This window comes from Photinus pyralis, unplaced genomic scaffold (genome assembly GCF_008802855.1).
Source record: "Photinus pyralis isolate 1611_PpyrPB1 unplaced genomic scaffold, Ppyr1.3 Ppyr1.4_LG4, whole genome shotgun sequence".
In the NCBI taxonomy this organism is placed as follows: domain Eukaryota; kingdom Metazoa; phylum Arthropoda; class Insecta; order Coleoptera; family Lampyridae; genus Photinus; species Photinus pyralis.
This window is the reverse complement of record NW_022170511.1, coordinates 33135725-33157297: the sequence shown is the minus strand read 5'-3', so window position 1 is coordinate 33157297 and position 21573 is coordinate 33135725. Positions and strand designations below refer to the sequence as shown.

Genomic DNA, 21573 nt, shown 5'->3' with positions numbered 1-21573 from the left:
GTTATTATGAACAGTTGTACTGAATAAGAAATTGAGTAAACGTGCAAAAGTCCTAGATGTTTTGATGTTTTTATTTTTTAACTAAATTTTTTAGGAAATCCGAAAAATTATTACTTACAAAAACTGTATGGTGTAATGCCTGTGCCAATTTTAAGCCGATAGAACAAGTTGATATTGAAATCCTGAATTTACTTATATTAAATATTTCAAATAAAATATTGAAATGTTCCTAACAGATTCAAATTTGCTACAGTCTATTTTGAACAATTTTTAAATAGCATTTTTCGAAAAATCCAGTTGAAAAATAAAAATGTCAAAAAAATCAAAGTAGGCCTAGGACTTTAGCCAATAGTATAATTGCATTGTAATCTTTCGTGACGATGTAATAATTTAATTTTCATCGTCGGACGTAGAGGTCAGGCCGATGCAGCAATCGCAGCGAAAAAAATGGGCGTGTCTCCTATACAAAGTTTCCTGTGATAGTATTTGATTTTTCTCTGGAAAAACTTCCTTCTCCAATATTAAACAAAATCGGTTATCGTTAAATTGTGCCGCTCTATCTGCTTAAGAGAAATTTGAATTGCAAGACCTCCAAAAGGTTTCCAAAATGATTTCAATCAAATTTCGAAGAATATATCAAAACATGAAAGTTTCCAAATATTCATAAGGGTTAAGAGGCGCGAGGTTTCCAAAATGTTGAATTTCCAATCAAATTTCAATAAATTCCGGAAAGGTTTCTTGAACGAATATGTAATTCCACAAAATGATAAAACGATTACGATTAAATCCAAAGATATAGTTAAGTATTTGTTTACTTTCGAAAATAAAAATCTGGTTCCGGCCGTTCAGTAGCATTAAACAAAAAAAAACTTATGGTGATGTGTTTCTTTTTTAATTACCTTTACAGTTCTGGGTGTATATAATAAATAGCAGAGGTCCAAGTATAGAACCCTGCGGTACACGATTATGTATTATAGTTGAGGTTACAAATCAATCGCAAGCAAACTTGAAGTCTGAATTCAAAACCGACCACTGAATTTTCCATTTCTCGATGTAGTTACTGCACGGACAGACTGGCAGAGAGTGAAAGTGTGTGATCTAGGATACCAACTAATCTGGGAATTTTTGAGACAAAAAAGTGATTGAGGCACATGATTCCACTTTAACAAGCTTCAAAAAATTTTCAATTAAGGAAATTAGATTTCAGTATATTTTTCTTATAAGGACGTTCACAAGTTCAAATTTAACAAATCACAGCCCCCTAAAGAGAAATGCCGTCGGGCGAGTACACTTTTGATCTTTAGTTTTTTTCGTTGCAACAAAACTTACGTGTAAAAATAAAATTATCCGATTAAAAATCAAGCTCTTGTGTATTTACCCCCGAAAAACATACAATTGTAGATAAAAAACTGACTGGTCATTTGTTTTATAATTTACAACAATTGAGTTGGTGAATAGAAGGTCATGTGATTAATGAAGAATTAGAAGCGTCAATAGGTCGTGTATATAATAAGAAAAATGATTTCCTTTTATATTTGCAAAAATCAAAGCATTTTACTTCATATTTTAGGAAAAGATATAAATGGTAGAAGGAGTTGCTCCGAAGAAAAACTTTTTTTAAATCCATAAAAAGTAGCACTTGCTTTAAAAGTGAAGGATTTACTTCAGAAAATGTACATCTAGTCCGACGAAGCTTTTGTAGATTTACCATATTCATATACATGTAATTGTACCGCAAGGGTGTTTAGTATTCGCGAATTTTAACGGATTTTTGCAAATTTATTTGTAAAAAGGTAGCTTTTCAACTCACTTTGGCCGGCTGGCTGGCTGGCTAGCAGAAAATGAGGTCCCGTAGAAGAAGTATTTATGATCCTATTCTATTTGCATATGAATTAAAACTGCATTTATAGCCACGATTATTACTTTATATTGCTAATTCCCTTCTTCCTTACGGTTAAATAATAATATACCAACTTGGGCTATAATAACTGTAACAATTATAATTTCCTTGCAATGCTACTACACATATATTCCTCCCGTCCTCCGTCCGTCCCTCCAGCGCTGGCACTTCCTTAACTGATTTACTTATTAGTAGAGGTGCTTCACTCCATAATTGTGCGCTTTGGGTTAAAAGCGTCAAATTTCTACCATGAATAGGATGTTTCTCTATGATCATTTTCAGATGTGGAGGGAAGTCTGATTCGACCCCTGTCCGCAGGAGGAGGGGGACGAAATACGAATCTCGATCACTGATTTCATTATTTTTTAACTGATCAGTTAATGCCACTAGGGTTTGTATGATATCGCTTTCGTATAAAAAACATGCAAGTAATTCATTTTTAATGCAGAATAGGCACGATTCCATACAAAAATACAAGATTTTGAACAAAGAAGTAAAAATCATTACCCCAACTTTTTTATTCAAACATCACATCTTTTTCAAATCTTGATTAATATCAGTGACAAAAATACTATAATGTAAGGGTTATTTAATCTAGTTTATACACATATACGTTGTCGGACACCTCATACAACAACTTCTGTTTTAAAAAATTCCAAACTTTAATACATTTTTGCTCTAAAATAATTTGGGGAGCCATTCACTGCATGTTATGAATTTTACATTGAAATCCCTATGATGCGTTACGCAAGTCAACGTTTTAAGCCACGAAGCCCATTTGGAAATGCAAATTTCGACCGCTTCGAGTGAACCTGATAATAATTATCTAAAGAGAGGTACCACAAATTCAGTTTCTTCCTTTTTCACATCTATAACACGTACAAGGTGAAAACTATGTGCTTTACTTCTTGGGGGTACCATCTCTTTTATGATTTTGCTGATCATATTTAATTTGGGTGTATTTGAACATTAAAATTGAAAAAAATCAACCTTAATTTGAAAACGATCAATGATCATATGAGATGTTTACGGAACCTTCATTTTAAAAACATGTCAATGATGGTCTCACGAAATCTCAGGAAATCGACAAATGAGAGGCGTACATTTTGTTAGAATTTGCTGTTCTCCTTCCACTGACACAGTGAACGAAACTAACATCAATAAACAAGTGTTTTAAATGCCCATCGATCCTTTTTAGATGGAAAATTGCGTTGAAGTAGGTAGTGATCAATAAAAATAATATTTCAAACTCGACAACAGTTATGATCCTATGTGAAATTTATGTGTACTGCTCAAGGTAATAAATAACCAAACTTGGAAGACATTTTGAAAGGTCACAGTTTAACGGATGATGTAATGCCTTAAAATGCGAGGAATTTTTTCCTCATGACAAAATTTTCACGATCTTCCATAAAACTCATTAATTTTATCTTTCGCGCCTTTGCGACACGATAAATTTAAATACCGAAATTGCGCGATTGAAACCGCTACGTCGATATTTTTGGTAATTGCGCTATTTTTCCTGAATACCAATCAAATTTGATAACAATTTGGTTCGTTGAAAGCAACTTTGATCTAATCGTCATACTTATGTCATACGTCAAATCGCTAAAAATTCCATTTCTGGTAAAAGTAGCATGGAGGATCGATCGGCTACTTTAGAGCATTTCTGAAATACTTTCATCACGCTAATTGTGAACCGAGAAATTCATCTTCTAATTATCACTCTTAAATCATGTTTTCGAGGTAGGTAAATTCCTGTGATATTTTAAGCCGTAGAACATCAAAATTACTACAGTTGATAGTTTAGTTGCGAACGAACGAACGTTAGTCGCGGAAGATATCGTTAACATTATTTGGTGGCAGAATAGCTTTATACCAAAAGAAAATTTGTGTTACCACAATCCGAAATGTTTCGTTAGGGAATTACGTCCCAAAATGTTTATTTTTTTTTAAATCTTTTGTTACAGGATAATTGATGTTGAGAATGCTCTTTCTTATCTCAAAAATTCTAACGCACTTCAGAGTTGGGGTGCAAATTTACAATTTTTGACTGTCGCTTTTCCCACACCCACAACCAAAGATAAATACGCAACGGCATTTACGTGGTTGATATCTATCGAATGAAGCCTTTTGCAATGTTGAAAACTGTTCAAAAATTCAGAAAATGAAGAAATTCGTGTCACAACCGCGCATTCTGACAGCACACAGCATGCTAGTTTGCTAAATACTGAATAACGAATTTCTCCATTTTGTTGTATGAATTCTACGTTGTCGTAAAACAAGGATTTTAAAAAACATAGGCACTGCACTTGAAAAATAAATGTTGACTCCAATTCCTGTTAAACTGTAAGTGATACCGGCAGTTTCAATATGTGATCGGATAGATCGTAATGTCACATACAAAATTATATTCGAAAAATTTTTCGTATCTCGCCAAATAAAAGAGATATTGGGGTGACCCTTACATCTCATGTTACGCACAAATATCGAAAACGCTCAATGAGCGAAAAGAACGCACATAACGCGTTATGGACAAAGCAAAATGACCAAACACCGAAATTAAATATTTTTTTCACTTCTAGCATCTGAGGACATGATTATTAACCTTTTTTCCACTTGTAAAATAGGCTTTCTCGACATTTGTTCAAAGTGGTTAATAATGTGGATATTATTAACTAGTAGTCAATAATGAGAACTGTCACGCTGTCACTTTTAGAAAACATAACCCGAAATTTCGCTCAATAAACGTTTAGACAAGTTCTCTAAAATGAATAATTACCACCATCCGCCATTTCTAGAGAAATTACATACCTAAAATTATCACATTTTGAACAAATTCGAACGAAATTACTCTTTGAAAATATCTCAATGACAGAACAAAATACGGCCTGTTTGACTTGTACTTCCACGTACTTGATTCACATGTTAAATTAATAAACAAAAAATTCTGTCCAACCGTTCACTTTCTTATCAATATAATATGTTAATTTAGAGGACTTCAAGTGCTAGTAGTGAAAAATAGTACATTATATATCAAGGTAGAGAAGTACAGTATTATTGCCTGAGCACCAAGATTACATCTCGAGGCGCTTGCGCCGAGGGGTGTAAGGTGCGAAGGTAATAATAGACTTCTGTACCGTGGTATATATACTATTTTTTTCACTACTAGCACGTGAAATCCTCGAAATTAACATATTATATTGATAAGAAAATGAACGGTTGGACAGAATTTTTTGTTTCTTAATTTAACATGTCAATCAAGTACGTAGAAGTACAAGTCAAACAGGCCGTATTTTGTTCTGTCATTGAGATTTTTCAAAGAGTAATTTCGTTCGAATTTTTTCAAAATGTGATAATTTTAGGTATGTAATTTCTCTGGAAATGGCGGATGGTGGCAATTATTCATTTTAGAGAACTTTTCCAAACGTTTATTGAGCGAAATTTCGGGTTGTGTTTTCTAAAAGTGACAGCGTGACAGTTCTCATTATTGACTACTAGTTAATAATGTCCACATTATTAACCACTTTGAACAAATGCCGACAAAGCCTACTTTACAAGTGGAAAAAAGGTTAATAATCATGTCATCAGACGCTAGTAGTGAAAAAAATAGTATATATACCACGGTAGAGAAGTCTATTATTGCCTTCGCACCTTACACCCCTCGGCGCAAGCGCCTCGAGATGTAATCTTGGTGCTCAGGCAATAATACTGTACTTCTCTACCTTGATATATAATGTACTATTTCCGTTATGCCCATAACGCGTTCTGGTGATTTTAGAAGCGCTCACAATGCGGATGGTTTCAATCCTGGTTTCAATCAACCGAACACCGGATTTTTTCAATTTTTACGTGCTTCCTTATTGTGATGTATCGCTAGTAATTCAGTTATTAGTTTGATTTCAAGTTAGTAATACTAAAAAATGGCATTGGCTAAGCATTAAGCAAGTAGGTACTATGCAGCTCCTGTACGAACAGATAATTTATACCATTTGGTTCAATATCTGCTTTAATCAAAAATTACTTGTTTTATTTATTTAAAGATACTTGTTGTAAAGGGCTCATGATTTTGTATTATTTAATTATTATCAAGTGACTAAAGGATGGTAAAAGTAATAAAAAGTGTGTCAATCATATTCTGAATAATAAAATCCTATCATCCCAATTCATATCGTTATTAAGTAAAGCAGATGCTTAAACTTTCTTGAAAACTATTTTCAACAATACTCAGAAAAAACTCGTGGTTGATCCATGCTCTAAATGGGGTGATGAACCATAAAGGAAATAAACGACTCAATTCCTCAAAACCTTCCCCATGGATATTTAATTGTTCACGAACAGATATAATTGTGAAATGTTACGACATGTTTCGATTGTTAATCATCTTCAGGTAACAAACTAAAATATTTAAAGTTAAACCGTTGACTAGATAGCTATTGAAAACACTTACTTATAAGTACGGTGTGTGAGAAAAATTACATTATTGAAAAGTTGTTGAAGCCTTGGCGATAAGTTTTGACGTCACATTGAAATATTATAAGTAAAATTACATTATTTAAATTAAATTTTTTGAGTTAATTTAATTTAATTTAAATAATAAGTAGGTCAATAGCTGGATTTCAGTAGCTGCCCTGGTCAGTCTGGTGAATTAACGTTTCACGAAGCCAGTTTATTAGAACCAATCAGAATATTGCAGTCGGTCCGGAACCATGGATCATCAGTGTCCTGTGAGGACATAAATGCGGTGTTTTACCAATTGCCAAGTGCCCTTCATAGAACTACACTAAATTAATGTTAAACGCACGTACATAGATACAAATCCATCATCTGCAAGTGATTAGTTTTGTGTTTATCGAGCCCAAATTACAACCTAGATCAGAGTGTTCATGTTACAATTTGTCTATTTCGTATCAAGAATGTCTTCAGATGTTAATTAAAAATTTGTTAATTAATTCTATCGACTGCTGCATTTCTCAGATTAATAAAATTTATGTCAATATCGACTTTTGTTGTGCCGGAGGCTGGACGTGCCCTAGAAAAATCTGTTAAATATTGAGCTAGCTAGCTGTTTTTTGGGTTGTTTAGTGAAGGTTTGCCATTAAACATAGCATTTATTTGGCGTTTAACGTGGGGCAAATCGAGAATGGAAACACAAAAACATTCACAACTGGGAGAGCGGAGAGGGGTTGCAACAAAACTTGCTGCACAGGTATGTAAGAAACTTCTAGAGCTTGTGCTACCTTAGGATTGGAGTATTTGAGTCTTCATGTATTCTCTCCAAAAATTTAGAATTAATATTGGAATCTTGAAGAGCTTTTCAAGACCCTTTCTCAGCTTTAAGGATCTCTAAGTGCATTTAAGAGTGTATAAAAACCTTCTAAAGGCCTTTTAAGTAGCCCTTAATTCGATCTTTGAGAGTCTTTGTGTGTTCGTAAACCAAATGTTACAGAAATTTAAAAAGTTTAGGGAGCTTTTTCATTAGTCAATTCCTGTAGTCCAAAAAAGTACAAAAAAAATTAGTTACCGGGTGAAACCGGGTTTTTCAGGCAGGTGAAATGAATAGAAATTGAGAAAAAATAATTAGAACAGCTGAATTTTTCCGCGGGTAAAATCCCGGGAGTTGAAAGGAGCGGAAAGTGGTGTTTTACAAATTGTGGCAAAACTATTAATTTTAGACGAAAATGTCAAATGTAAAAGTTATAGAGATTAAAAAAATGAGCAACCTTTGTATCTGCACAATTTTCACATAACCTCAAATTTTCCAAGAAAAACCGGCACAACTGTTTTTTCGTTTTTTATACCTATTTTTGCAAAAAAATGTCGTAGGGGTTTCAAATTTGGAGGAAACATAGCTTGTTTTATGATAAAAAGAAGATAATTTTTGGGGCCCATAAAGCAAATTTTTGGGAAGGCTGATATTTTAATAAACAAAAATAAAAAAATATTATTCCTATAGCAAAAATCGCCAAAAACTGGAAAAACAGTTTTAAGATATACACGGTTTTTGACATGATATATCAACATTATAGATGTTAATAAAGATTTTTTCGAAATCTGTCTTCTTGCTTCTCTTTAATGTTTGCTTAAATATTCTCTTTTGTTATCTTATGTTCAACTGTTTTAGTTAAAACATCTTTATTATTTTTTTTTCTGCATTTTACCGCAATAAAAGCATTTCGAAGTAAAATCGAATTCTTTTGCTTCCTGAACAATTTCTTTTTGTTCACTGACTCTGTTCCCTGCCTGTTTTATGCTGATGCACAAAACAGAAATAATAAAGATGCGTTAATTAAGGCAGTTGGGCACTATGAAACAAAAAAATATATTTTAGCAACATTAAAGAGGAGAGAGAAGACAGATTCCCAAAACTTTATATTAGCGCGGATCCAACACATTAATTTATTTGCAAAAAAGCCTATTTACCTACTGTCAAAAACGGTGTATCTTAAAACTGTTCCCCCCGTTTTTGCCGCTTTTCTTAAAATGTAAGTCGTTACGAAAATGTTACTACCCCGCGCACCTCTGTACGATGAAAAAAAATAGATTTTCATCCCCTTGAAAAAGAGGTGGTTTTTTCAGAAATCGTGAGATCTTGGAAACGGTTCAACTTTACAGGCCCAAAAAATTATCTTCTTTTTTATCATAAAACAAGCTATGTTTCCTCCAAATTTCAAACCCCTACATTTTTTTGCAAAAATAAAAATAAAAAACGAAAAAAACAGTTTTTCCGGTTTTTCTAGGAAAATTGGAAGTTATGTGAAAATAGTGCAGATACAAAAGCTGCTCATTTTTTTAATCTCTATAACTTTTACATTTAACATTTTCGTCTAAAATTAATAGTTTTGCCACAATTTGCAAATCACCACTTTCCACCCCTTTCAACCCCCGGGATTTCACCCGCGGAAAAATTCAGCTGTTTTAATTATTTTTTCCCAATTTCTATTCATTTCACCTGCCTGAAAACTCCGGTTTCGCCCGCTAACTATTTTTTTTAAAATAAATTATTTTAGAGCTATTTAGCCTGGACTACCTACTAAAAGTTTTTAAGGATCTTTACGAACTCTTAAGGGTTCGCTTACGATTTCAAATGGCGTCTAGATCCTTCTAAATGGTTTACTCTTAATGAATCTTTTAGTTTTTAAGGGCCTAGGACATATCATTAAAGCATTTAGCATTCATGGGTTTTTGAGAGCATTAAAAAAAGTATGTAAGAGTCACCAATAATTTTAATATCGGGTCTCAAAAAATTCAAAAACCTGCATGTCTGTAACTGGGACAAGAAGCAACTCACTAAAAATTGATTTCAATACCAAATCTTTAACAAATTTCTTCGCTTTGTTGACATCTAAATGTCAAAATTAAACTTCAAACAGAAAAGGAACTTGTCCTAATTCCAATGGAGTACCCAACTTTTTTTACGTTTATATCAATTTATTGGGTTCCCAATACAAAATGATTCGTATCAAATTAGGCGCTACGTCACTTACCGGAATCCATATCCGTTGCGCTAACGGTAACGACCGAAGTGGAGATGGGAACATCTTCAAAAATTTCGTTGCTGTAGGACATTGGATCAAAAACCGGCGAGTTATCGTTCAAGTCCAGCACGTTACAGTAAACCGTAAGCGTGCTGGACAAAGCCGGATGTCCCGAATCCTGCGCCTGGACCACGAGTATGTAATGTTGCACCTGTAACAAAAAAGGAGAAGGCGATTAAAAATAAAATCTTTACCATCTCCATTTGCGTCGTTGACAAATAAATTACACGATATAATTAATAAATAACTACAAATAGATTTGTAGCCCGCAGCTCGCATTTTATAACTCCGATGACCAAGTATGCTAGAAGAGGCAAAAGCAAAAAAAAACCTGAATAAAATACAAAGTACACCTTGAGGACGTAAAGTAACCAGTTTAATGATAGACGTATGGGTACTCATGGCGTGTTAGTTTTATTAGAAAAACATGCGGTAATATGAACTTAATAGAAGGGTGAATGTGAGGAACAAACCAGATACCGCAGCGTACTTAACGCTTAGAAACTCGCGAGTGACAGTACTGAAAAACTTGTCAACGAATCAATCTATATTCCATAAATATTATGAGAATGCACCGAGTTAAATGTTCTTGAAAATTTATTCGCCTTTAACGGCTCACATTCCGACATTCTTCCCCATACCGAAGCGATCAATATCCAATTTTGTGGACAGTTTCAGTGTTGCGCGATAATAAAGCTGATGTATTCACAACGTAATTATATGTAAAACGCTAATCGACAAAAACCACCATTATCCCATAAATCACGCAGAATGGGAGAATGTAGTGAAAACTGATTGGATTCCATACGGACGAGTATAGAGAGTTAATGGAGGCATGGGTTTTGCCTCTTTTATGTCAGAACTACTTCTTCGAAGTAATTTCTGGTCGAATTGCATCGTAATTTCTCTGATAATGTTCGCATCTGGGAGCCATTTTTCTCAGTACAAGTATGGAAGTAGAAAAATACCACAATTACAGTAAAGCGCAACTGTCGCAGGTGACATCAGAAAACGAAATTGGATTATTTCTTCCCCTACTAAAGCGTTCCTGGTGTCATCCGTTCCATCAACTCCTCCATACAGTGTTATACATAATTTACATTGTCTAGGTCTAGGTAAATGTTACAAATCGTCATCTTTTTCTTTGTGATTAGTTATGTTTTCGTGGTTAGGTGGAAGATCAGCAAGTGGAGCTGTCTCCCAATACTGAACCTCGCCACTATATTTCTTTACCTTAGTTAAAATTTTTATTTTACATTTACAGCTTATTTCAATTTATATATTTATGCAAAGTAATGAAATAAAGGCATTTGTAATTATTATTATTGTTTGGCAGTCATTGACCAAAAATTGAACATTAGCTTGGGGGAGAAAAGTGGTGAATTTTTGTATCTCGTTCTCTCGTCGTTCAATTCCTGGGAATGAATATACCTACTATAACACTTTCTCATTGCCACTATTTGAGCTCTACAAGACAGTCCTGATAGATCTTCAATACAACGTTTCGTTTCGGGGAAATCATCATCAACTTTATTTTTGTATACCGTAAAAAAGTACATACTGTATCGAGTAACATTTTTCTTACAACAACGATGTACGGCATACAAAACGAAAATTGGAAAGTGTTGGCTCCAACAGGATGGTGCACCCGCGCACAACGCCTTAACCGTCCGAGAATGCCTACCTATTGAACCAATTTCATGGAAAATGAAAAATTTCTCCTATAGGTATTTTCGTACGATGTGAACGTTGTGTGCGGGTGCACCATCCTGATGAAACAAACACTTTTGTTTTTGTTTTCTGTGTGCCGATCATCGCCACCTCTTAAACGAAGAACAGGAAATAAGCAATAGTCTTGCTAACAAGAAATGAAACGCATAGCTACTTAAACACTAGGTATATAAAAGTGAGCATTGGAATCTTTTGTGACCTTGGTTCGAGTAGTGGAGGGAATTTCCTAAATGTGATAAAAGTTAGAAATAACAAGTAAGTCTTGCACTCAGATAAGGTATACTGACAGATCTCGAAAAGGTGCAATCTAATAAGTATAATAAGCTGTGTGATAGGTCTCACATTTACTTAAAGGGGTGGCTTAAGGGAATGGTTACCAAGGTCAATAGTAGACGATCCCTGTAGGTTGTATTTGCAATAGTTGGGTCTTTTTTTATGGAAATGTACGTTTTGAAGCACCAGAAATCCGAATCAAACATATAACCGAAAAACAAAAATTTTCAAATTTTGTTTTCATTTTCCCTAGCTTAAACTGTAGCAAATTGACGGTACCCGTTGCCACCTTCTATGATCACTTTTTTGGGAGAATCTGAATCTGTTATCCGCATTTCCATAACATACTAGATATAGAAGCTACAGGGTACTACTTTAAAAGTAGTACTTTCTTTTTTCTTATGGTCGCCATATTGGATAATTACGGAATGAGATAGAGAATAAAAAAGAAAAATAATGACGTACCACACTTTATACTTTTACATACTTTTACAACAAAAATCAAATGTTTTGCATTCATTTCTCAACAATGGTATCTAGATCTTGTTGAATCAACATGGCTATGATGGTGATGCATTCAAATGAATTTTTTTTGTTCTATATCTTATTATGGCGCCCATGAGAACTAAGAAAATACCTACCATCTAGCGTGTTATGGAAATTCTGATAACAGATTCAGATCCTCCGAAAAAAAGTGCCCAAGAAGGTGCTAACGGAACCCGTCAATTTCCGTCTGTTTAAGCTAGGGATAATGGAAACGAAATTTCACATTTTCCATTTTTCGGTGATACCTCAACTATTTTCAAAGATTTTTCAAAAATTCCAAAAACGTTTTTTTAGTAGATATCAAAAAGGGTCAATTTTTCCCTTCTTACACCATAAAGGAAATACAATCCTCTATGCTAACACTGTACAAGAAAGGGACAATAAATAAATAAATAACTAATAACAGTTACCAAAGAGCTTTCTTAGGCGGCACTGAAATGTAATTCAGTTGGATAAATTTCCTCGGAATGATGATTGCGTTATTATAATAACTTCTTAGCCTCAAAAATGCCAACTAGAGACCGCATAAGGAAAAAAATGCCAACTCCCGCATAAGGTGAGGGGGGAGATTCCCCCTCTCACCCCATTTGGCTACGGTCCTGGTCTGACCCTTCCGAACTGTAATTTTCAAATAATTTTTTCGCTATTCACAAAATATAAAATTTTCAAGAATGCTTGTAACTGAATTTTGGTGTTCACAGTTCACCTAGAGTCTATGCGCTAGTTGTAAAGCATTATGGTTACTTTGGATGTATAACTCCACTTAAATTATGGCAATTTTAATTGCTTCCAGGTATATAGAGGTGACGGACAGGAGGCCCAACTGCAAACTGAGTCGATTATTACCTGGGAAATTTTCAGCTAACATATTTTCAATTTTATACGACTTTCGCTTTTACCGGAAGTATTTTAACTTCAATTTTTTAAACCTACGCGAAGTGTGGACTACATTTGATACATTTTTTCGAAATTTTTGGAAATGATACTCCTTCAGTAAATCAATTGCCTTTTATAAAGCAAACATAAAACCTCGCATAAAACAAACTCATTATTATCTGGATTTACTTAAATAAGGAATTGGTGGCGCTATTATGGCCATTTTATCCGTCCTTCAGTCCGAGGCCTTATCTACTCCTACAGTTTTGAAGATATTCGTTCGTTTTGCATTCGAATTCATGGAAAATGTGCTAAAGTTAGTCGCCTTTTTTATTTTTAATGAAGACCCCCACAGCCATTGGGTTGTATGGTCTGTATATACATTATACAGAGTGGCCCAACGAGAAGTATACAGAGGGCTTTTAGGGTATTAAATTTAGACATTTCGAAAAATCCTCGAACACGTCAATTTTGTATTCGAGGGGGACAACCCAAGTCTTCACCCCTCTACGTAGGGAACTTAACCCCTAAAATTTTAAATGGAATCCTATGGCAAATGGCACATTATTTGAAAGCCAATTTAATCGTGATTACTAATCTGCTTTGCTTTTTAAATTCTATTGATTCGTTTCGGAGATATTCGCATTTGAAATGTTTTTTCCCCTGATTTAAGTCCTTTAGATTACTTCTTGTGGGGATATTTAAAGAATAAAGTTTATGCTACTCCGCCCGGAACATTACAAGGGTTGCGAGCACGTATAACCATAGTGTAAGAATAGAATACACTATGGTATAACTCAACAATTTCGAGCGATTACCTCTGAAATCTTGCAACATGTACGGCAGCGTTTTGAAGCAAATCTTTATTATTGCATGGAAGCAGGCGGAAGGCAATTCGAGCATTTATTGAAATAAATGTTGTCTGTTTAAAGTTATTTGTTATTTTTTGCACAATTTAAACCTTTTTTAATACAAGGGGACTTAGATCGCATTTGTTTTTGTTTTTTTTGGAAAAAACCATTTCAAATGCGAATATCTCCGAAACGAATCAATAGAATTTAAAAAGCAAAGCAGATTAGTAATCACGATTAAATTGGCTTTCAAATAACGTGCCATTTGCCATAAGATTCCATTTAAAATTTTAGGGGTTAAGCTCCCTACGTAGAGGGGTGAAGACTTGGGTTCGTGATTTGTATTCCAAAAGTTGTCCCCCCCCGAATACAAAATTGACGTATTCGAGGATTTTTCGAAATTTCTAAATTTAATACCCTAAAAGCCCTCTGTATACTTCTGGTTGGGCCATTCTGTACATATTTCTATTATAGGTACATCAATTCCATGACAACTAGGATAGTATTTGTTTCTTGAAAGTTCTGTTAAATCCAAGACAAGTAATAATTAAAAATACTACAATAGCTGTACAGATTTTCCATTTACTCCCTTATACAAAAAAAGTTCATTTAAACTACCCTTATTTTTCAGAGTGGACCACTTCGTAAACATTGCTAGTGAATTTTTACAATTAAGGCAAGCGCTACTTTAAATCATGTATTTGTGTTGCTGATATGATATATTTGAATGTGCGCAGTACCCAGTACCACAAAAATAGAAGAGAAAGAGAAAGCGTTCGGAACGTATATCTATCTACCTTTACACTTGACTTTTGTTGAATTTTTTTGAAATTTGACGCTATTTTGGACACCATTTCGAATAAATCACTTCGGGTGGGAGTTTGGATTCATCGGGGTCAAATTAGGGGAGTAACGGTTTTAACTTAATTGTTACATGAAATGCTTCTTGCATTGAAAAGGAAAGCTTTTCTCAGATATGGCATGAGATTAAACAGAAACTTAGGAACAAGTTACATAGTATCAAGAAACGAAACAATTACACTTACAATGTAGTATATATTTCACTAATACACAGACAACTTTACTCTCCGACCTATAAAACGAGACTACTTATCCATATTTCAATTCCTAACAATTTTATTGTCCTTCTATTCACAATCGACGTAAGTGATTCATGCAGATTACAACACAAACAATAATCCGTTATCCTCTAACAGAGACAAAAATGAATCACACATATACCTACGCACTTAATTTGAAATGTCCGTGAGAAATTTCTATAAAGCGCTTTTACAACTGTTAATCTCAACCCCTAAAAAGCATTTTGTTAATTAGTGGAAAGGACTACCAGATGAGAAAATATCCCCATGGTACTAAATTAGAGGCAGGAAAAGGAAGAGGAAGAAAGGAGAAAGAGCATTTTGAAAATGAAGGAAAACGATGGATGTTATACAGGCGCTGTTTTTCACGCCAACCGTTATACCTACCTAAAAGTATTCCGACTCCCGTTAATAATGTACATACATAAATGCGAAAATTTGTATACCAACTTAGTTTTTCATGATCTATCGAAAGAAAATAACGTGCGATGAAAAATGAGTGGCGGTCGAGTTGCCTTTGGAAGTTCCTTGAATTTCAAAAAGTCTTCCAAAATCAACAATACTGACTTGATGCTGTATGATTTTGTTTTGATCGGTCTTCTACAGGGTGTTTTATAACTAATGACCAATTTTAATAACTTATAACCGTAAACCGTTATAACCGTAAAAAGTTGATTTTTTCAAATGCAACATTGCACTTTCAAATGTCGAAAAAAATATTCTACATGAATCAATTATTACATTCCATATACCTATCGGTTATGCTTTCCGTTTAGATTTTCTAAAATTGTGATTGATATGCATAATTTCCTTAGGAGGCCTTGAAATAAATGCGTCATGGTACAATTCTTGGAAATATTGCCTGGTAAACATTACTGGTTTCAACTTGACAAAGCGCCCATGATGATTAATATAATGTCTTTGACGAACATTTTTGAAAGCAGGTGGATTGGGCCCAGAGGTGAAAACCTTTGATGCTGGGTGTAGGGAAATATAGTCTGAGACGACGTAGACTTTCATAAAGATTTTGAAAATGCAATAAAATACAGGATGTGCTATTTAAAATAAGAAAGTTGCTATCAACCATCCGATAGAACCGAAAGTGAAACAATCATGATAATATTTTCTTTCGAAAGATCATGAAAAACTAACTTTTAGGTAACGGTGTGCGTGAAACAGCCTGTATGTATCTGCACTACATAAGAATTGAAAAAAAGTAGAAAAATGATAGCATTCATACCTAGTTGAGCTAAAGACTTAACAATGGATGTCCAACCCAACGTTATTTAACACATATATATAGGGAGAAAATATATCAATAGAGATATTGTGGAGGACTTGTATTAGGAGCAAAGAAAATAATTGGTAGACCCGGATGCTACACTAATAGTGAAAAAAGAGGAAAAATAGGGGAAGGAAATAGAAATGATCTGAAGAATAAATAAATGTTAGAAGAGAGCTAAATATTTTAAAATTGAAGATGAGATTTGTAAAGAGCGGAGGAAAAAATTGAAGCAGAATATGGAAGGAGAGAGAGCAAATAGTAAAAAAAGGGGGAGAGAATTTCCTAGATATTTAGGATGCTACATGCAAAATAATAATAGACTAAACGTGCAAACAAATGAAAGAAGCAAGTATGAAAAATCGGAAAAGAAAGTATGAGTATAGAATAATAAAATAGTACCTATTTGATCAGATGGTAAAAAGTGTATTGAGCTGAGCTGTGGGGAGAGAAGGAATGGGAGGAGTAAAAAGTAGTTAGTATAGCGATAAATACCAAACTGCATAGCGGAAGAAACAAAAATGGAGAAGTTAAGAATAGAAACGGAACGCATTGCGGTAAGATAAGAGCCTTGATAAGAGCAGAAGAGGGAGAAAGAAAGCGAATTGGTGAACGAATGTCTATCAACAAGAGTGAGTATAAAAGAGAAACGATAGAAACAAAGAAAGAAATGTTACGAAAGAAACGCATATGGAAGAGAGAAAAGGGGGAACATTTTTTAAGTTTTTTCTTTATATCTTCTGCAAACATAAGATAAAATTTCAAATACAAACTGTCGAAACTAAAAAAATCAAGAGATTATCCAAATAAAGCCAGGGCCTACTGCACCATTTTAGAGAACTACAGAAAAGTGATTACTATTTTTTCTCGATAACGGTCGAAGATACGAAAAAATGAACATAGGGTTTTCGCGTTAGGGCAAGTAACTTTACTGCATTTTCTATGAATTGTTAAGTACTTCCCAAGAGTCATATAACGGTATATTTATATGTAGAAAAAAATAAGTTAATACGGCATAAATATTCTCATAAATAAAAGACTTAGCATTGCGCAGTTTGCGCATGCGCACGTCTGATTTTTACAATATGCGATATGCTTGTCTTTACTAGAAGCATATTTAGTTAACATTTCCAAAAAATATCTTTATAAATACGAAATATCTTGAAAACTGGAGGGAGTAAGTTAAGATCCCGGACGAATGGAGAAAGTGGCCAAATAGCGCCTTTCAACATGAGTTGGAAAATGCGCTAAAAAATACAAGAGACTAATAAGTGTTTAGATAAATCATAAAATTAATTTCTTATTTTACAATCATGCGTTCGCGCATTTGCAGAAGTAACTTTCTTGTTTATGGACCGATTTTGCTGAAATTGCATTTAAAAAACTGAAAAACCTGCCTACGCGCAAACAAGGTTAAAAAAAGTTGATCGTATATTAAAAACGTCGAAATCTCCTTTCGTACATGTGTAAAAGTAAATTTCTTATTTGTGGAATAATTTTTGGAAATTTTAACGGTAGGTATGTGGTTCTTATAAAATCAAACTGAACATCCATGTCAAAATTGCCACATCGATTGTACTTCGTTCAATAAAAGGCGAACCGATGCGAGAGAAATAATTACAATAAAGGGAAGGTGGTGGGTCTCAAAATATCTCGCAAAATATGCTTTCGTGCAAAAAAGTTAAGTTTTGAAGAAACTCAAACCAGGGATGTGCAACAAGAATAGATTCCTCCCTATTTGTTAGCCTAATAATTTAAAACATAATATACGCAATGCACGTAATTAATTGTGCCTAGCAATATTTAGTGAGAGTTTAAATTTGGAGAAGATGTAATATTGTTAATTAATTATTTTTGCGAGTGTAATAAACTGAAATTACTTTCGTTATTGAGCCACTTTTGATAGTAATTGTTGTTTTATTCACTTTAACATTACTTTTGGCCTTACTGTGGGCATTTAATAAAGAATGCATAATTGCATACTGGGAGATTAAATATTAGCTGGCAGTTAGTAGACAATAGTTATTTATATAACAAGAGCGCGAAGTTCAATTTCGCGCATTGAGACTGAAGGTATTTTGACGAGGCGAGGCCGAGTTAAAATATCAGTCAAATGCGCGAAATAACTTCGCGCTAGCGTTATATACAATATTTTTTCTACAACTGAACCGTTTGTTAATTAAATTTGCTGTTTAAGTTCAACTTTGTCACGTGCGCGATATACTTTTTTTCACTGTTGACGATTTCGCGCACGTTGTCAAGGGCAACCTTACTTATTAATTAACCGTTTAAAAATCTAGTACTTCGCGCTTCGAAATTCGTCAGAAAATGACAGGTTTTTTTGACAGTTGTAGAAAAAAGTTTATTTGCTATTAAATATCGTGTGCTAACTGAAGCTGTCATCAAAAAAGCTACAGTCGTTTTGGTATTGATTTTAACCCTACTTTGTAATTGTACAACAGAATTAATGGTCCTTGGACACTTGAACGGTTAACGCGTGACCTGAGAACTCATTGGAAGTTGAAGTTATGTGTTCAAGCTTCTAAATTCATTAAATTTTGCTAATAAATTAATGAGCTAGAGTGATCTAAAATGTGATACGTGCCCCCGACTTCAACGGTGGCTCCAAAAAATACGGCAGACAGCAATTGTGTTTTGAATCCTGCACCCCAAAGAACCTTAGTCTCTCATAACAAAGAAAATCGTGCAAGAATCCTGGAATTTCAATCACTTTAAATTTCACCAAGGTAGAATGACCCAGCTTGAAGCAAATATCATAAACATTAATTTAAAGAATTTCGAAATATCATAAAAAAACGTATGCTGTTTTCTCCCTCATCTACAAAATCCTAGCGGGAATTTTAACACATTAATGGTATTAAATTTAAACTTTTCCAGTTTCTTACATTTTTAAGCTCCATGATCTCAATAATGAATACCCAAAGAGCTTAGGTACTCGCAATAATTGTAACCTTAACTAGTTCTCCGAGATTGGGTAGAAGTGCCGGATAAGAGGATTTTTCGAGCAATTTCTCTTCTCTAATTCATTGAGGTAAATCCATATCTAATTATTTGAGGTTAATCCAGAAAAAGTACCACTATTAAAAAATCTGCAGAGGTCAACAGTGAATTCTTTAAAGGGTCTGAAGTGGATCCGGTAGGTCGAAACCTATGAAATTAGCAGATTATCAAAAATGTAAGTAAAAAAGAAGAAAGGAATTTTTAATATTCTGATTAGGATTTATGTATGAAAAGGTGTCGCTTAGCAGACATTAAATCGCAATAAGTTACAACACCTCCACCATTTTACGATCGTGCATAGATGTTAAATGAACCGCAGTAATTATTTCCAAGCACTTTTTCAAAGAATAAGTTCTTATTATATAATACCTACGCATTGTGGGACGGTATACGTATCCATATTAAAAATCACTTTATTCTATTCCACACGTAGTGAAATATAGGCGATGTTAGAACAATAATGCCGCGATCAATTCTACGGTTGTTCCTTGAATAGATTCATGGTGTTTACATTGGTATCACAATAACTCATTAAAACGGGATTGAGTTCTACAAGCGTTCGCACCACCATAAAACAAGAGCGATCGAGATGGGAATTTTTATTGTTCATCCGAGGAAGACATACGGACGGACGTGAAGAACCGGCCATAATTATTTGACCCGCCGAAATTTGCCGCGATATATAAAAATGATAATTAATTAAAAAAAGACACAAAGTAACTACAATTAAAGTCTATCTCTGTTCGCTGAATGTTTCCGAAAAAAGCGGACCTGTCTTTTAATGCATTTACCGGAACCCGGTCGGTCTTTGTTCTTCGCGTTGCGACATCCAGCTTCGTTTCTAGTTTTTGTCGCGAGAGCTTTCTCGAAAACTAGCGGTGGATCGGACTCCCGTACGCCCGATTTGGACGTCGCGTATTATATTGAGGTTAAGGTATTTCGCTTTTTGATTTATTGGATGTAATTATCTATACGTATCGATACGGCTACGTTTAGCTAATTACGTGATTGAAATTATTAATAATATCCGCGAAGCGGCCCGTATTAGAAATATCTTCAGGTTATGAACTTGTGACGAACCGAAATTTAACAAGTAACTACCGTTATTTGCCTTAACGAATATTGATTGTTATCTAGCATTGCTCGTTAAAATAAGAATCAAGTATAATAATCAAGCTATTATATACATTTCATGAAAGCTCCTTCTACAGACACGAGTTTAATGGTTTGAATTTTTTTGCATTTGGTGCACAATTCCTTTATACATCTTAAACTATACTACATTTTTTATGCCATGGATTCCTATAATCTTCATCATAATGATATGTATCATTAAAGAATGAAAGTGGCCCTAATTCAACTGCATGTGGTATTCCTTATTATATCTACATGCAAAACTTTGCGTTTTATTAAATTTTCTATATTTTATTTTCGTCACATTTTAAGGTATCGTGCAAACAAAACAAATTAACAATAAAAGCTGCATACATGATTTAACCAAATAACAGCGGTAATAGGTTTTTACCGAATGAGCCCGAGATTGTAAGTTGAGCACTCTAAGCAAATGAGGCGAGTGACAGGCAAATTCGTTGTACTTCATACAGTAAAAATGATCAGAAAATTCAACATTCAAACTGCTGCTTTCAAAAAATCGAATGCATCTATCAATTCATTATCTAGACAATTCGTTTCATGGGGATTTTCGATCATTGGAGGATGTTTATAATTACTTTTAAAGAGGGGGGTTGCTTATTGATTTTTCCTCGGCTCACATGTAATACCAAAGGGTAGTGTCAATTGCAATAAAAAGAAAGATAGCAGTTTTCCGATGTGAATAGGACATTGAATAAAAAATAAACGAAGAATAAAATTTCTCATTATAAGAAATAATCGAATCGCACGTAACTTTCTGTCGTGTTTATTAAAATGTTATACTTTATAGCCTGACCGACCCACGAATGGGGAATAAAAAAGAATGCAACGGTGAAAAGTACGCTAACGAGAACATAAAAGTTTCGGACCGTACTAAAATAGGTGTTGTAAATTTGGGAGTAATATAAATTAAAACGAATTAAAAGTGAATTTATTTTACGTTTTGTTGGTGGTTATAACGAATTCTGCTTAATATAGAAACAAAAGGAAGAGTTTAAATTGAGAAAATATATCAAGATCTACATTCCATGGTAATAGTTAAGTACGTACCTTCTATGTTATGACAACACTAAAATATAACGATGCCATAACTGTGAATGTTGAATATATTAATTTAAAATCAACAGAGTCTTGCACCCACGTTTATGCTAAATACAAAAAAAATACTAACCCCTCCGCATATTTCCCATTACTTCTGAAAGCACTTGATAATAATAGAAGCTTGAAGAATTCATGTTATTCGATATAAACAAACTCCAACTGTTTAATGAATGCAAAGTGTTAATAAATTTTCTCGGCGTCC

The 21573-nt window shown here is 34.0% G+C and overlaps 1 protein-coding gene across 1 annotated transcript in view; it reads right to left on the bottom strand.

The window, feature by feature from the left end:
- LOC116169090 (cadherin-related tumor suppressor) overlaps positions 1–21573 on the bottom strand; it is a 137116-nt gene that overhangs the window by 46962 nt on the left and 68581 nt on the right. The window contains exon 5 of the mRNA XM_031485117.1: positions 9388–9589. Within this exon, the coding sequence (XP_031340977.1) occupies positions 9388–9589 (202 nt within the window). The remainder of the gene's footprint in view (positions 1–9387; positions 9590–21573) is intronic.